Source organism: Octopus sinensis, linkage group LG6 (genome assembly GCF_006345805.1).
Source record: "Octopus sinensis linkage group LG6, ASM634580v1, whole genome shotgun sequence".
In the NCBI taxonomy this organism is placed as follows: domain Eukaryota; kingdom Metazoa; phylum Mollusca; class Cephalopoda; order Octopoda; family Octopodidae; genus Octopus; species Octopus sinensis.
Window position 1 is genome coordinate 36,595,286 of NC_043002.1, and position 13,521 is coordinate 36,608,806.

At 32.9% G+C, this 13,521-nt stretch overlaps 1 protein-coding gene across 1 annotated transcript in view; it reads right to left on the reverse strand.

Annotated features, from left to right (window-relative positions):
- Positions 1–13,521, reverse strand: part of LOC115213213 (voltage-dependent T-type calcium channel subunit alpha-1G-like) — an 865,045-nt gene that overhangs the window by 4,538 nt on the left and 846,986 nt on the right. The window contains exons 35-37 of the mRNA XM_036503838.1: positions 7,126–7,248; positions 4,887–5,124; positions 1–927 (exon numbers count right to left, since the gene is read on the reverse strand). The exon at positions 1–927 is cut by the window's left edge and continues 378 nt beyond it. Of these exons, the coding sequence (XP_036359731.1) occupies positions 1–927; positions 4,887–5,124; positions 7,126–7,248 (1,288 nt within the window). The remainder of the gene's footprint in view (positions 928–4,886; positions 5,125–7,125; positions 7,249–13,521) is intronic.

Consider the following 13,521-nt stretch of genomic DNA (forward strand, 5'->3'; position numbering starts at 1 on the left):
CCAAAACAAAACTAGAGTTATCAATTCCTGGCTGACTGCTTCCGCTTCGAGAATGGTAAGGATAGTCTAACATGTGCAAATTGTTTTCTCGGCTGGAGGTAGCAGTACCAGTTTTTGATTGACACTGTTGCAAGTGTTCAGTATTATAACCTATGTTGTGAAGTAGCTGTGTGCTGTCACTTATCTCAGTTAGAGTCAGTGAGGGAGAATGCTGTGAAAGTTCTGAGAATACATTTTCAGACTCTTGTGATGCATAAACACTAAGTGTTGGTTTCACATCATCATCCTCTTCTTCCCCAGTAATTTTTTTAACCTCTTCATCACATTCAGCTTCTTCATCAGCCCAATCATTTGACATTGTTTCATCAAACTCAGATGCTGATTCCACTGAATCTTGTCCATAAGTACAGTGTGGCTGCTGTTTTGAATGAAAAAGAGCAACTGTACTATCTTCTGTTGATGCGCATTTTGTTTTTAAGAATTTATCTCTGATTCTTGTATATTTGGCTCCAGTACTTTGACTCCGAAGTAAGTGACGTGAATGACGTTTAGAGGGTGAGTCAATTTTGTTAATATCTAAAAAATTTAAATTATGTCCAAGGTGAGGGTGTGAACGTGCATGTTGTTGAGAACTGTGTCTTGGATCAAACTCTCCATCGGATGAATGCTGTACGTTAGGAAAACTTTGATTGACAAAATTCCATGGCCACTTAAGAGAATTTCTCCTAGGTGTAGCAGTTAATTGTTTTGTTTGGTCTAGATCTTGGTCTGTTCGATCAGTAGGCATTGTTTGTATATATACTCCTTTCAAAGCACTATTTGATCCTGAGCTTGATGATGTCGACGAACTGTAGGTCGCTGGACACATCATTTGAAAAGCTGAATTATCCACGGCTAAAGACGAACAGTCAGGACCACAATAAAGACCTGCAATTAAAACAATTAGTTAATTAATATGAATGGTAAAATTTTTGGTAATATTACTGTTTTTCAATCATTAACATATTAATACATAAAAGAGAATTGAATTATACCTTCAAACTCATTTCTGAAACTATTTTAGAATTGTTGAGATATATAAGACAAGATAATTCTCGTAATACTATTAATCTACACTGAAGTGAAAAGATTTAAGTGCAAGCTATTATACTTGAGGTGGTAAGTCAAAAGTAACTTTTAACTAATTCAAGAAGATAATACAGTTGCTCTTTTCCATTCAAATAAGATAAAAGAAATCTTAATGAAATTTATTAACAGAAAGGGTAAGAGAAAGCGCTCCTGAAATTTCAATCAAATTAAATGGTAATATACCAAGCAAGAATGAGTTTGATCTTTGGCAGCCATGGCAATACCTTCAGACATGTTTTAGTCTTATTGGACCTACTCAACGAAGCACAGTTCACTTAATGCTACCAAAATCTTCAAACAGCAAATAGAAGTAGTTTTTGTGTCAAGTACATATGGGTATAGAATAATATATTTTGAGATAATGACAGACTGTAAATTATAATAGAGAAAATAATAAAGCTTAAACATGGCTTATATAAAGATCTCAGATATCAATATGACTGATACAAATAAAATAGACACTTGATATCTAAGCATTCCTTAAGCTATTGTTTCTATGAAGGATGATATTAAAACCTAAATTATCATTGAGAGTTAAAAAGCTATATTGATTACAAAACAGAGCTATTTGATTGTGATAATTTTTATGTAGCTTGATATGTGTGCAGGTGTGTGTGTGTATTATATGAAGGTAAGTATGTATGTATGTATGCATGCATGTATGTATGTATAACAAACATGATATAGATTGGATAAGAAAAAAATATGCTAAATATTTAACCAATTGGGTCTAAGAACCACAATTAGTACTAACCTAAAAGAAGTCAACTTCCTAGATATTACCGTGAACCTTAGCACAGGAAAATTTAAACCCTACCTCAAACCAAATGAGGAAGCCTCGTACATAGACATAGACTCCAACCACCCACTAGCAGTCATGAAACAATTAGTTAATAACATTAGTAGGCATGTCTCCAATCTGTCTGCTGATAAAGACATTTTTGAAAAGGTTGCCCCATACTATAATGCTGCATTAGAAAGGTCCAGCTTCAAGAACAGTATAAACTACATTGAACCAAATACAGATACATCAAGAAGATGTAGAAAGAGGAAAATCTTATGGTTTGACTCATAGCATGAATGTAGTCACTAAAATAGCTAAGAAATTCTTAAAATTAATGGACAATCACTTCCCACATTCACACAAATACCATAAGACCTTCAACAGAAATGCTGGTAAAGTTAGCTATACTTGGCTCCCCAATACAAGGTCAATAAAACTCAACCACAATAAAAATAAACACACCAGAAATACCCCCAAAAGACACTGCAACTGTAGATCTCTAAACCACTGTCCTCTAAATAATAACTGTCTGAAAAAATCATGGTTCCCAACAGAGTAACAAAAGGCATGATTTGGAACGATGGGCAACTCATTCAAAAAAAGATACACACAACACCTGATGTCATTCAGGGATGAAAATAAAAGACATGCCACACCCCTATCCAATATGATATGGATATTGAAAGTAAGCAACCCCCAGATAATATACAGAGGACAGGGTATCAAGTGTGAGCTCTGTATCACTGAAAAGTTAAATATCATAGTCAACAGGTAACATATTAAATATTAGGGATGAAACCTCTCCCTGCATACACAGGCAATATTTCACACTCAAACACTTCAAAGAGGAACCAGCTTGCGCACCACCAATTGCACCGGGATAATTTCTTTCCCTGAATGTCAACAATGAATATATACATCACACAAACTCCACATATAGACAACACCTGCCCAAGGAGTTATACAATGGGATTGATCCCAGAACCATATAACTGAGAAGCAAACTTCTTACTACACATATACAGGCACACATACATAAATACAAAAGAGGCTCTTCTAAGCTATTTTAGGTCTTTCTGATGGGCTAAAATTAATGTAGTTAACATTCAATTTGAATTGGTAGTTTGATTGAATTGCTACATATAAAGAGTAGAGGAGCAAAACAGTTTAGTAGGAAATTCTGAAGGTGGTAGAAAAAAATAGGTGATTAATTTATTACTATCATCATTGTTTTTCAGTGCTGGTTTGAGTTGCATGAGATTTTCTGAAGCAGTATTATAGGGCTGGATGCCCTACCCAATGCTAACTCTTACTTGTTTTCTAGTAAGGTATTTTATTTCACTGGTTTTTCACGTCAAACTGCTAAGGTGTGGGATAAATCGTTTATGATGGACAGGAAAAAATGAAACCAGAAAGTAGTGTCAATGCAAAGACTCAAAGAGACACTAACACACATACATATGCAAGTAGACACACAGACAAACATTGGGCTTCAATCCAATTGTCATTAACTAAATTTCATTCACAGGACATTAGCTGAAGCTGTAGTAGGAGATATTTTTCCAAAGTACCATACAGTGGGACTGAGCCTAAAATGATGTGTTTGTGAACTGTTTATGAAACTGTTTGTGTCATGTGGTAGCATATAGATATTGATTATGAGGCTGCTTATCAATCTTTTTACATTCAATTTATTGAATGGTATACTTTTTCCATGCCTTGACATTGTACAATAGTTGCAAATGAGTGTCACTGTCATAAAAGCAATGCCAATAGTTTCTGAATTTAAAAATATGTCCAGTAATGGAAAATTGTTATTTTGCTTGGGAACAAGTGAGGGTTGGCAACAAGGGCATCTGGCTGTAGCCTCATCCTTAACAAATTAATATCAGATTTATACCGGCTTTCAGTTACATTATCACTGACAATTACTTCATGTTTTACAGATACAAATAAGTGATATTCAACAACTGGTTTGTTCCATACCTGTTTTTCCATGCATAAATGGATTAGAGTAATATAACCAACCATACTTTTTTAGAAAATCTGATAGCAGAAAAATGGTGCTTAGTATGCCATAATTTCTCCAAACAGTACTTCGCAGAATTTATATTCTCCTAAAGACTGGCTTAATGAGATCTAAGGGATGCCTCCATCCCATTGGTCTTACAGTGTGCTGGATACTAACCCAGAATTTCTGATATTACTCAATTGTCACTGACCCTTCAGTGGACTTATCCATCTCATTTATTTTGTCCTGTTGGATTTCTGGTAACGTTCCTCACCAGGCTAGTCTGGTGAGGGTGATTGCTAAGTTGCCAATAATCTGATCATGCAACAGGTTGCATTGGTTTACATATACACATATATATGTGCAGCTGTATGTATCTAGTCCAGAATATTAGCTTGTCAACCTCCATGCTGGAAAAACTGGAAAACATTTAGATTTAAAATAAAATATAAGCCAGATTTTGTTTTGGGAAAAATACAAACAAGAAAACAACAAAAACAAATTTGAGCAAAATGACCAGTGAATTTATAGGTTTCCAGATAGGTAAGTGGTTAAGTACTCTTTCCTTCATTCAAAATATCATCATCATCATTTAATGTCAGTTTTTTGTGCTGGCATTGAATGAATGGTTTGACAGAATCTGGCAAGCCACATGGCTGTGTCAAGCTTCAGTGTCAGCTTTGGCATGGTTTTTGCAGCTTGACACCCTTCCAAACACCAGCCACTTTACAGAGTCTACTGAGTGCTTTTTATATGACACTGGCACCAGTGCACACACACACACACACACACATGACTATATATATATTGTGAGGTTACCAAGAAATTGCAAAATGGGAAAAGAACAAGAAAAAGTACCCTGTCCCAACTAAATAGAAGGGGACTATTTAAGATAGAACAAAAACAAAAAAAATTCACAAATAAAGAAACAAACAAAAATGAAAGAAATCAATGAAAAATTACCTATTCCAGTACTTGTTCCTGGTGTAGCATCATCATTATCATCGAGCAGTTGTGGCTCACCACTTGGGGGTCTTACATTAAAGGTAAAATTTGGAGGCAGTGAAATTTGCTTGGTTACAGCATTTCTCACTTTCAATTCATTTTCATCTTCTTCTATGCAAGTCACTTCAAGTGTGTCCCCTGTGTTGACAGAAGGCATCGTGTCGGCGACTGTTGTCATTACTATCGATGGTTTTTCCTGCATGGAAGAAAAACAGTGAGAAAAACTTGAGAAAACTGGAAGAGAATGTTTGGTATCAATGCTCAGTTATTGTATGTTTTTAGTCATTGGACTCTGGTTATACACAAGCACTGCTTTCAAATGTTTTGGTCAGTGATATGTAGCCCAATACTTGTTTCAGTCTGATATTTAGTTTATTAATCTATATTTATTGAGTGGTTAATTTTTATCTTTCTGGGACAGACTGTGTACAGATACACATACAACTTCTATATAGTTTCTGCCTGCCAAATTCTACACACAAGGCATTGGACAACTTATGTCTATAGTAGAAGACAATAGTAGAAGACAATAGTCTATAGTAGAAGACAAAAAGGCGGTGAGCTGGCAGAAACGTTAGCACGCTGGGCGAAATGCGTAGCTGTATTTCGTCTGTCGTCACGTTCCGAGTTCAAATTCCGTCGAGGTCGACTTTGCCTTTCATCCTTTCGGGGTCGATGAATTAAGTACCAGTTACACACTGGGGTCGATATAATCGACTTAATCCGTTTGTCTGTCCTTGTTTGTCCCGTCTGTGTTTAGCCCCTTGTGGGTAGTAAAGAAATATATAGTAGAAGACAATTGTCCAAGGTACCATATTGTGAGATTGAATCAGAAACCATGAGGTCACAAAGCCGTATCTGTGTCTATGATAGCCATGCTTGAATGCAGTGACATTTCCTCCCAGAAGAGTCAGATGACTTTTGAAAACTTTAAATCCTAGCATTGGTTTTTCTTCTGAAGAAATAAAGTTCTAGCAGGCATGAGCTTCTACAAAAGTGTAGTTTAATCAACATCAAGAATTATTTTAGTTGTTTAGTATATTAGTAGCAACCTCTATATCAACAATGGCAACTTTGCCAGTCGTATTTATTTTCTTAAAACCTTTACAGCCAGCATTTGCTAGCCAGAAAATGTTTATCATTAGAAGTTTCACCTTCCTTTTTTTGCAATTCATCATACAAACTTTTGGCTTTTTCTTAATTACTGTCATACTTATTAGCACAATGCCTTGAGTTTGATTCTCAATCCATCCACCCCAAAGCTGTCTCATTTTAAGTATCACATTATATTAGATCTAAGACAAAATAAGGTTCAAGCAGTTAACAGTAACTTCTTGAGCACTTATAATAATTTTCTACCTATGGTTACATATTGTTTCCTCTGTACTCATTGCAAGTGCCTAACTTTTCCTTTTGCATCAAGCTTTTTAAAAAAAATCAAGTTTAATATCCAGTGTAATCTTTTTACAGTTCCTTTTTGCATGCCTAACTTACGTTCCACTTGATGGCTTCTTTCCAGAATTTTTCCTGTGGCAGTGATCAAGAATTATCAACAACAAATATGTATTTTAAAAAATAGCACAAGAACTGCATTGTGAGGGCAAAGAAACTGTTGTCCTATTCTTCTGAATATAATGGAAATGAGATGATGAAAAGATGGAGTGAGGTGACTGGAAGTATTGTATGATTTCATTTACTTGAAGGGTTACCAGGTTCAAGGGCACTTCACCCTTCCACCTCTGACTTAAGCCATAAAACCTTCACATTTCACACACACACCATGTTGTTGACAAACAACATATGAAGCTACAGACATTAATACTATTAATTTTGTTACCAGTTGTTTATTCAAAAGTTGGTGGGTACTGTTGTTGTGATGGTCATATTCTTGTTAATTGCATTGCTGCTGCTGTTTAATATCAGTCAGTCTTCAATGACTTAAAATGAAAGACATTTCATTCAACATTCAAAAACAAGAGTATATTATCTTATGTGTTTTGATTTGGGGTGGTGGTGGAAATGTTTATCACTGTTATACTCTTCATACATGTGTCTTAACAAATGTTATATAAAACATGTATGTATTGAATTAAATTATCTAATTCCTCACAATCATGTACCATTCTGTTGGGATAGAGGAGATATTTAAGGTTGGTGACATTTATACATTGAAACGAGATATTATATGATATTATACCTCAATTTCTTGTATTGGTTTAGGATTTTTTAAATTGTTAAGAGCTGCTTGTTCCTGTGCTTTGCTGAGAGCCTCAAGTTCAGCTTCAAAATCAGCATCCTCATCCATATGCTTGTGAGACTCCTAAGGAGAATTATTAAAGAAGAGAAAATTATTTGTTATCCTTTAAAAAAATTAACTTAGAAACAACAATAAACAAACATAAATGTATTATTTTCATTCAAGGTAATTCAGTAACAAAATAAATGTCATAAATTATTAGCATTGATAATTTTGTCAAAGTTTGCATCCTATGGGCTAGTGCAATATTTCATTCAATATTCTTAGATGGTTTCTTATGGGATTCAGTAATTATGTAGAATAAAAAGAAAATACATTTGTGTCTATATATCAACTGCATCATTTCCCATTGAAATATATTTATCAATAGTGTCACGAAATGTTTTCTTAGCTTTGTTCTAATTTGTCCAGCTACCCTTAGCATCTAAAGTCTGATACCAGGTGTAAATTTCTATGTATAAATGTTCACATCTTTATGATGATTCAGTAGTAACTCTTGCAATGTTTCCTATATAATTATGGCATTGAGATGGTTCAGCTGTTCAGATAAACTGTAAAGAAGCCAGAGTTAATATTCTTAATTTCATCCATGTTAGTATTGAGGCTGAAAGTTAAAAAAAAACTTGTGATCTAGTGTTGGTTTTGTCTAGCTATACAGAAAGCAATGAATTTATATGATAGGAAATTTGATATCATAATATTTATATCTTTCCCAGAGGTTTTAACTACATAAATGAAATGCAAGGGATTCAACCAAAAATCGAAAAATGGGAAGTGGACTTGGTTCTTCACAAGCTTATTTAATGGTACCCAACAGATTACAATCAATATAGAGAAAAACAAAATGTTCATATTAAGTGCCTAACTTAAATGAGTGACATCTAGATGAAATCTTTTAAGCTGTATTTCTGAAATTCTGTTTCAGGTAGCAAAATGTTTACATCAAAGTTAGAGAAAAAGTTTTAAAAAAAAAAGAGGCATTAATCTCAGTTTAATGTGTTACCATAAAATAGTGTCTGACCATGGGTTTTAGGCCACTGTAAAACAGCAACTAGAACATAAAGATCAGACTATGCACAAAAGCAAAACAGAAAGATAACATTTAAAGATTTTCAATGCTTACAGAAGAATATAAGAATTTTAGCTAAAATCAAAATAATTTTGCGTTTCTGGAAATCTAGAGATAATTAATGTTTCCAGTGAAAAGTGAATTAAATGAGACCAATCTCATCCCCAGAATAGAAATATAAGCAAATAGCTTCAAGACTGCAGGGATACTGAAAATTCAGAAAGAATATCTTAAGGACAGTCAAGTGAAATTTGTATTATATACACATATTTATAATAAAAATGTAAAAATATTCAGAAATTATTTATGAAATTCAAATCTCTTTTCCTTTTAGCTCTTTATAATTTACATTCTCTTTCATTATTTATGCATGCATAAATGTGCTTGCTCATTAAGAAATTAATGTCTTTGTAGATGAGAAATAAAATCAGAAATATACACTGATATAAAATGTACATGAATGGAAATAATCTACATTCATATCTGAGGCAGTTAAAGATTGTGGCTGTTAATGCTTGATTTAAGTAAACTGCATGGATTTTGAGACAAAGGGATTTTTGTGAAGAAATCTAAATTATTCAGGGATGATAACTTCAGTATTTGAAAGCATGTAGTAAATGTGAATAAAATGTAGCTATCATTAAAGGATTTTGAAAATGAACAAGTAGCTACACAGGACGGTACATACCAACAAAGAGGTTGTTGTGTATGATATCATTAATAAGATTATTTGTAAATCCCATGAAGATTTTATTATTACATGTACATTATGGCTATTCATAATTCAGCATGTGAAACATCATCTTATAACATCAATTTTTAAATACACACACACACAGGTGTAAGCATGGTTGTGTAGATATAAATCTTGCTTTGTCAGCACATCAGTTCAAGTTCTATTTCACTGAATGGCATTTTACTCAAGTGTCTTAATATTACTTCATTTCAACCAAAGCTTTTTCAGTAGAATTGGTAGACAGAAACTTAATGGAAACATGCACACACACACACACATATATGTATATATAGTATCATTTTAACATTCGCTTTTCCATGCTTATATTGGTTGGACAGAGTTTACTGAGGTAGATTTTCTATGGCTGGATGCCCTCCCTGTTGCCAATCCTTTCCGGTTTCGAAGCAAGGTAATATTTTCCCATGGTCAGACATCTTTTATAGAATATAGGAAATGAATGATACACATTTATAAAAATTATGTGATGTCAAGATAAACACACACACACACACACACACACACACACACACACACACACACACACACATATACAGACACACATGCACACACAAACAAACATATACACATCTGTTGAGAGAAAAGTGTTTCTTAATTTATTTTGTGATTGTGAATATACAATGAATATAGATTTTAAGACAAGCAGTAAAGCAAATACAATTAAAAGAGAAATTGATGAAATAGTGAAAAGTACATTTATTTTTTACCAAGAGATTAAACAATTTTGTAATATATAAGATCAAACTGAGCCTAAATATGTATGCAAGCATGTGCATTTATGCATGTGTATACATGTTTATCAATTATATATATATCTATCTATATATATACACACACACACATTTATAAATATAAACATATCTATATATGTGTGTATATATAAACATGTTCATATATATATATATATATATATATATATATATATATATATATATATATATATATATATATATTATATATATATATATATATATAAATATATATACATACACATATTTACATAAGTGTGCATCTACTCTACACACACATTTATACCTGTATTCAAAATAGAAAAGATAAAAAAAAAATCCTATTTGCAAACATGAATATTATCAGAATATTCATAAACAAAAATATTATTATAACAATATTTAATTATATGTAAATATCATTACTGGATAGTTTCAGATCTAGTTTATTTTAAAATGAAATTAAATATATTTGAAATAAAAATGAATATTCTAATCACCCCTTAAAAAAGCAAATTTATTTGTTTTTTTTTTAATAGTAGGTGCCCCAGCATGGCTGCAGTCCAATGACTGAAACAAGTAAAAGATAAAAGAAAAAGAAAAACTTAATTTCATGTTTTTTTTATGATATTTAATGGGAAATTTGTGCAAGAGTGAAGTTTTGGTTTGTTGATGGACAGTGTTCTACTGTGAAAGACAAAACGACATGAAAGACAATATAAGCAGAGACTATGGAGGTGATAAAGCAATAGTGATTAGCATCAAGGTAAACTAAAACATAGTCAACATAATCAAACACTAGAATTCAAGGAGACTAGTGATGGACAGTCTGCACCAGTGAAAATTAGTTCAATGAAAAAAAAAAAAAGTAATGAAAAAAAAGCAAGCTCAGTTTGCTTGCAAAATTTTAGAGTTTTCTCTTCTTATAGCAGAATGGACATCACTAGATTTTTGATCTTTTTAAAACCAATATTGAGTTTTGCGCTGAAACTAAATACAAATACAGTCAAAATCATCACCAAATCAGACCCATTCACACAAGAATATGTTATTAGCTTCTTTATCTTGGTTATGCTTTATGTTATACACACTTTCTTAATTGGATTTTTAAAAGAAGAGAAAAAAATGAACTTGATATTCTGTTAATTATATGTATAATGTATATGTATAAATTTTCAGAGAATGATGCTAGTTTCATTATGATGATGAATTGACACAGTTTTTTTTCTAAGAATGTTGTGTGTATGCGAATGCATCCATATTTGCGTATAAAGTGTGTATATGTTTTGTGTGACTAATGTATTTGTGTTTATGTGTATGGATATAATGATGAATATGCATGTTTTTTGTATCTGTGTTTTTGTGTGCTTATATATTGATATATGTTTAACTTACTGTAGATGTGAGTACATGTTTTGAGTTATATACAATTTAATTACATACATTCATTTACATAAATTATTTTATTTTTATTTTCAAATGGCAGCATAGAGAAAGTTTAGATTTTATATATGAAAACAAAAAAAAATATAAGTTAAACATGAAATATATTAATTCACCATGTGAATAGTGAACAGCAAAATCAAAATGAAGACTTACATATTCCTTATTAATATGTTAAGGCAAATGTGAACATGAATATACAAATTGCTGTCATGGTTTGACATTGGAGAACAATTCTTTTGTGTGTTCATAATATAAATGATTAATGTAAAGGGATTTTGGGGCACCTGGTTGGCAGATATCAATATGCATCAGCAAATAATTTGTTTGCTGAAGTTATAAACAGGAGCTACAAACTCAGTTAGATTCATTAGTATGGGATACCTGTAACTGATGAGACACAACAATGTCAAAACACTGGGTATCTCAAAGTCTCCTTATGCTAATGAATCAAGTGAACTATGAATGATGGGAGGTGTTCTTCCATGATCAAACACACCATTGATTAGCATATTCATGTTTGAATCTGCTGGAACATATCAAAAATGAATATGTAAGTCATCATCATCATCATAGAATATATTCTTTGGTATCAAAGTTTCCTGTGAAAGTATCATCAATATATTTAAGATTGTAGATCTTTTAAAATTCATTTTAACCTGGGTTGGGTGGTTCATCAAATTTGTATTTAATAGATAGATGCCCTTTCTAATATCACCCATTCAATTGCTGAGAAGCAATAGCTCATATTTTAAAGCTAGGCTGATAATACATTTGATTAAAGTTGCAATATAACATTTATATTGCAGGATATAATTCTGTAATACTTGAAGTTGATTTTACTCATATATACCTAATACAGACACATACATACATGTGAGGGAAACATAGAAGACTGAGAGAGAGAGAGAGAGAGAGAGAGAGAGAGAGAGAGAGAGAGAGAGAGAGAGAGAGAGAGAGAGAGAGAGAGAGAGAGAGAGAGAGAGAGAGAGATAGAGAAAGAGAGAAAGAAAGAGAGAGAGAAGCATATGCATCCAGCCCATGCCAGACATTAAATGATAACGATAATGATGATGATACATATCCTTGTTTTAACATCTACTTTTTTATATTTGCATATAAATGAGAGCATGTGGAGGTAGAGCTTTTCTATGGCTGGATGCCTTTCTGTCACCAACCCCCACTAGTTTCCAAGTGAGGTGATAAACTATTAGTCTTTCAAACAACTAACAGTCTGGACATGTTTAATATGGGCAACGCAAAACAAATGACACTGTGTGAGGAGGATTTTGTTTACAAAGATTACACATGTTGAGAAACCTGGATATCTTTTCATGGTGCACTACAAGTCAATGGCACTGGAAAGAAGCCATTGTTTACAAACCAGAGAACATAAGAGTAATACAAAAACACAGACATATGTACACAAACACATATATATGAACACTATACAAATATTCTTTAAAAAAAACTTTTCTTTTAATTTTTCTAAATTTAATTGTTTAATTGTCACAGTCGAAAAAGTCTCAATGACCGAAACCGGTACTGAAATGTTTTTTATAAAATTATTTTAGCATTTTCTATCTTGACTTTTTTTTCCATATACATACATACATACATACATATATATATATATATGTATATGAGGTGGTATCAAAATGTTCTTGGACTAGTTATGTTTAATAAAAAATAATTGATTTATCTAAGTTTTAACATCATCTCTTTCAAAATAGTCATCTTGCACAGCAATACACCAGTCCCAGCATTCCTGCCACTTTTGGAATCCAGTGTAGAAGTCATTTTGTGTAAGCAAGTTGAGGACCTTCCGAGATTCACTCTGGATCTCAACAACAGTGACCTTTGATCTGCATTTTCATCTTGGGGAAGAGATGGAAGTCTGCAGGTGCACAAGCAAAACCATGTTTTTGGTGAAAACCTAACGAGTGAGGAAAGCTCAGTGACAGGGTGCATTGTTGTCACGAAGAAATCAATTCTTCATGCTCCACAGCCCCGGTCTCTTTTACCGAATGACCTACCTCAAATGCTTCAAAACATTCCAGCAGAATTCTCTATTGATAGTCTGGCGCCCTGGGGGATGAATTTTTAATACACAATACCACATTTCTAGGGGTGACACTCATGGCAGGTCTTGCAGATCTCTCATTGTCTTCTGCTTTTGAAGTGTTTGTGCCACTCGAAACATTGTGTATAACCCATTGCCTCATCGTTGTAAGCTTGCTGAGGCATGTTCAATGTCTCTGTAGCAGACTTCCCAAGTTTAATGCAAAATTTCACTTTGGCTCTTTGTTCCTGTCCATGACAAAATCACAGACTACAGAATA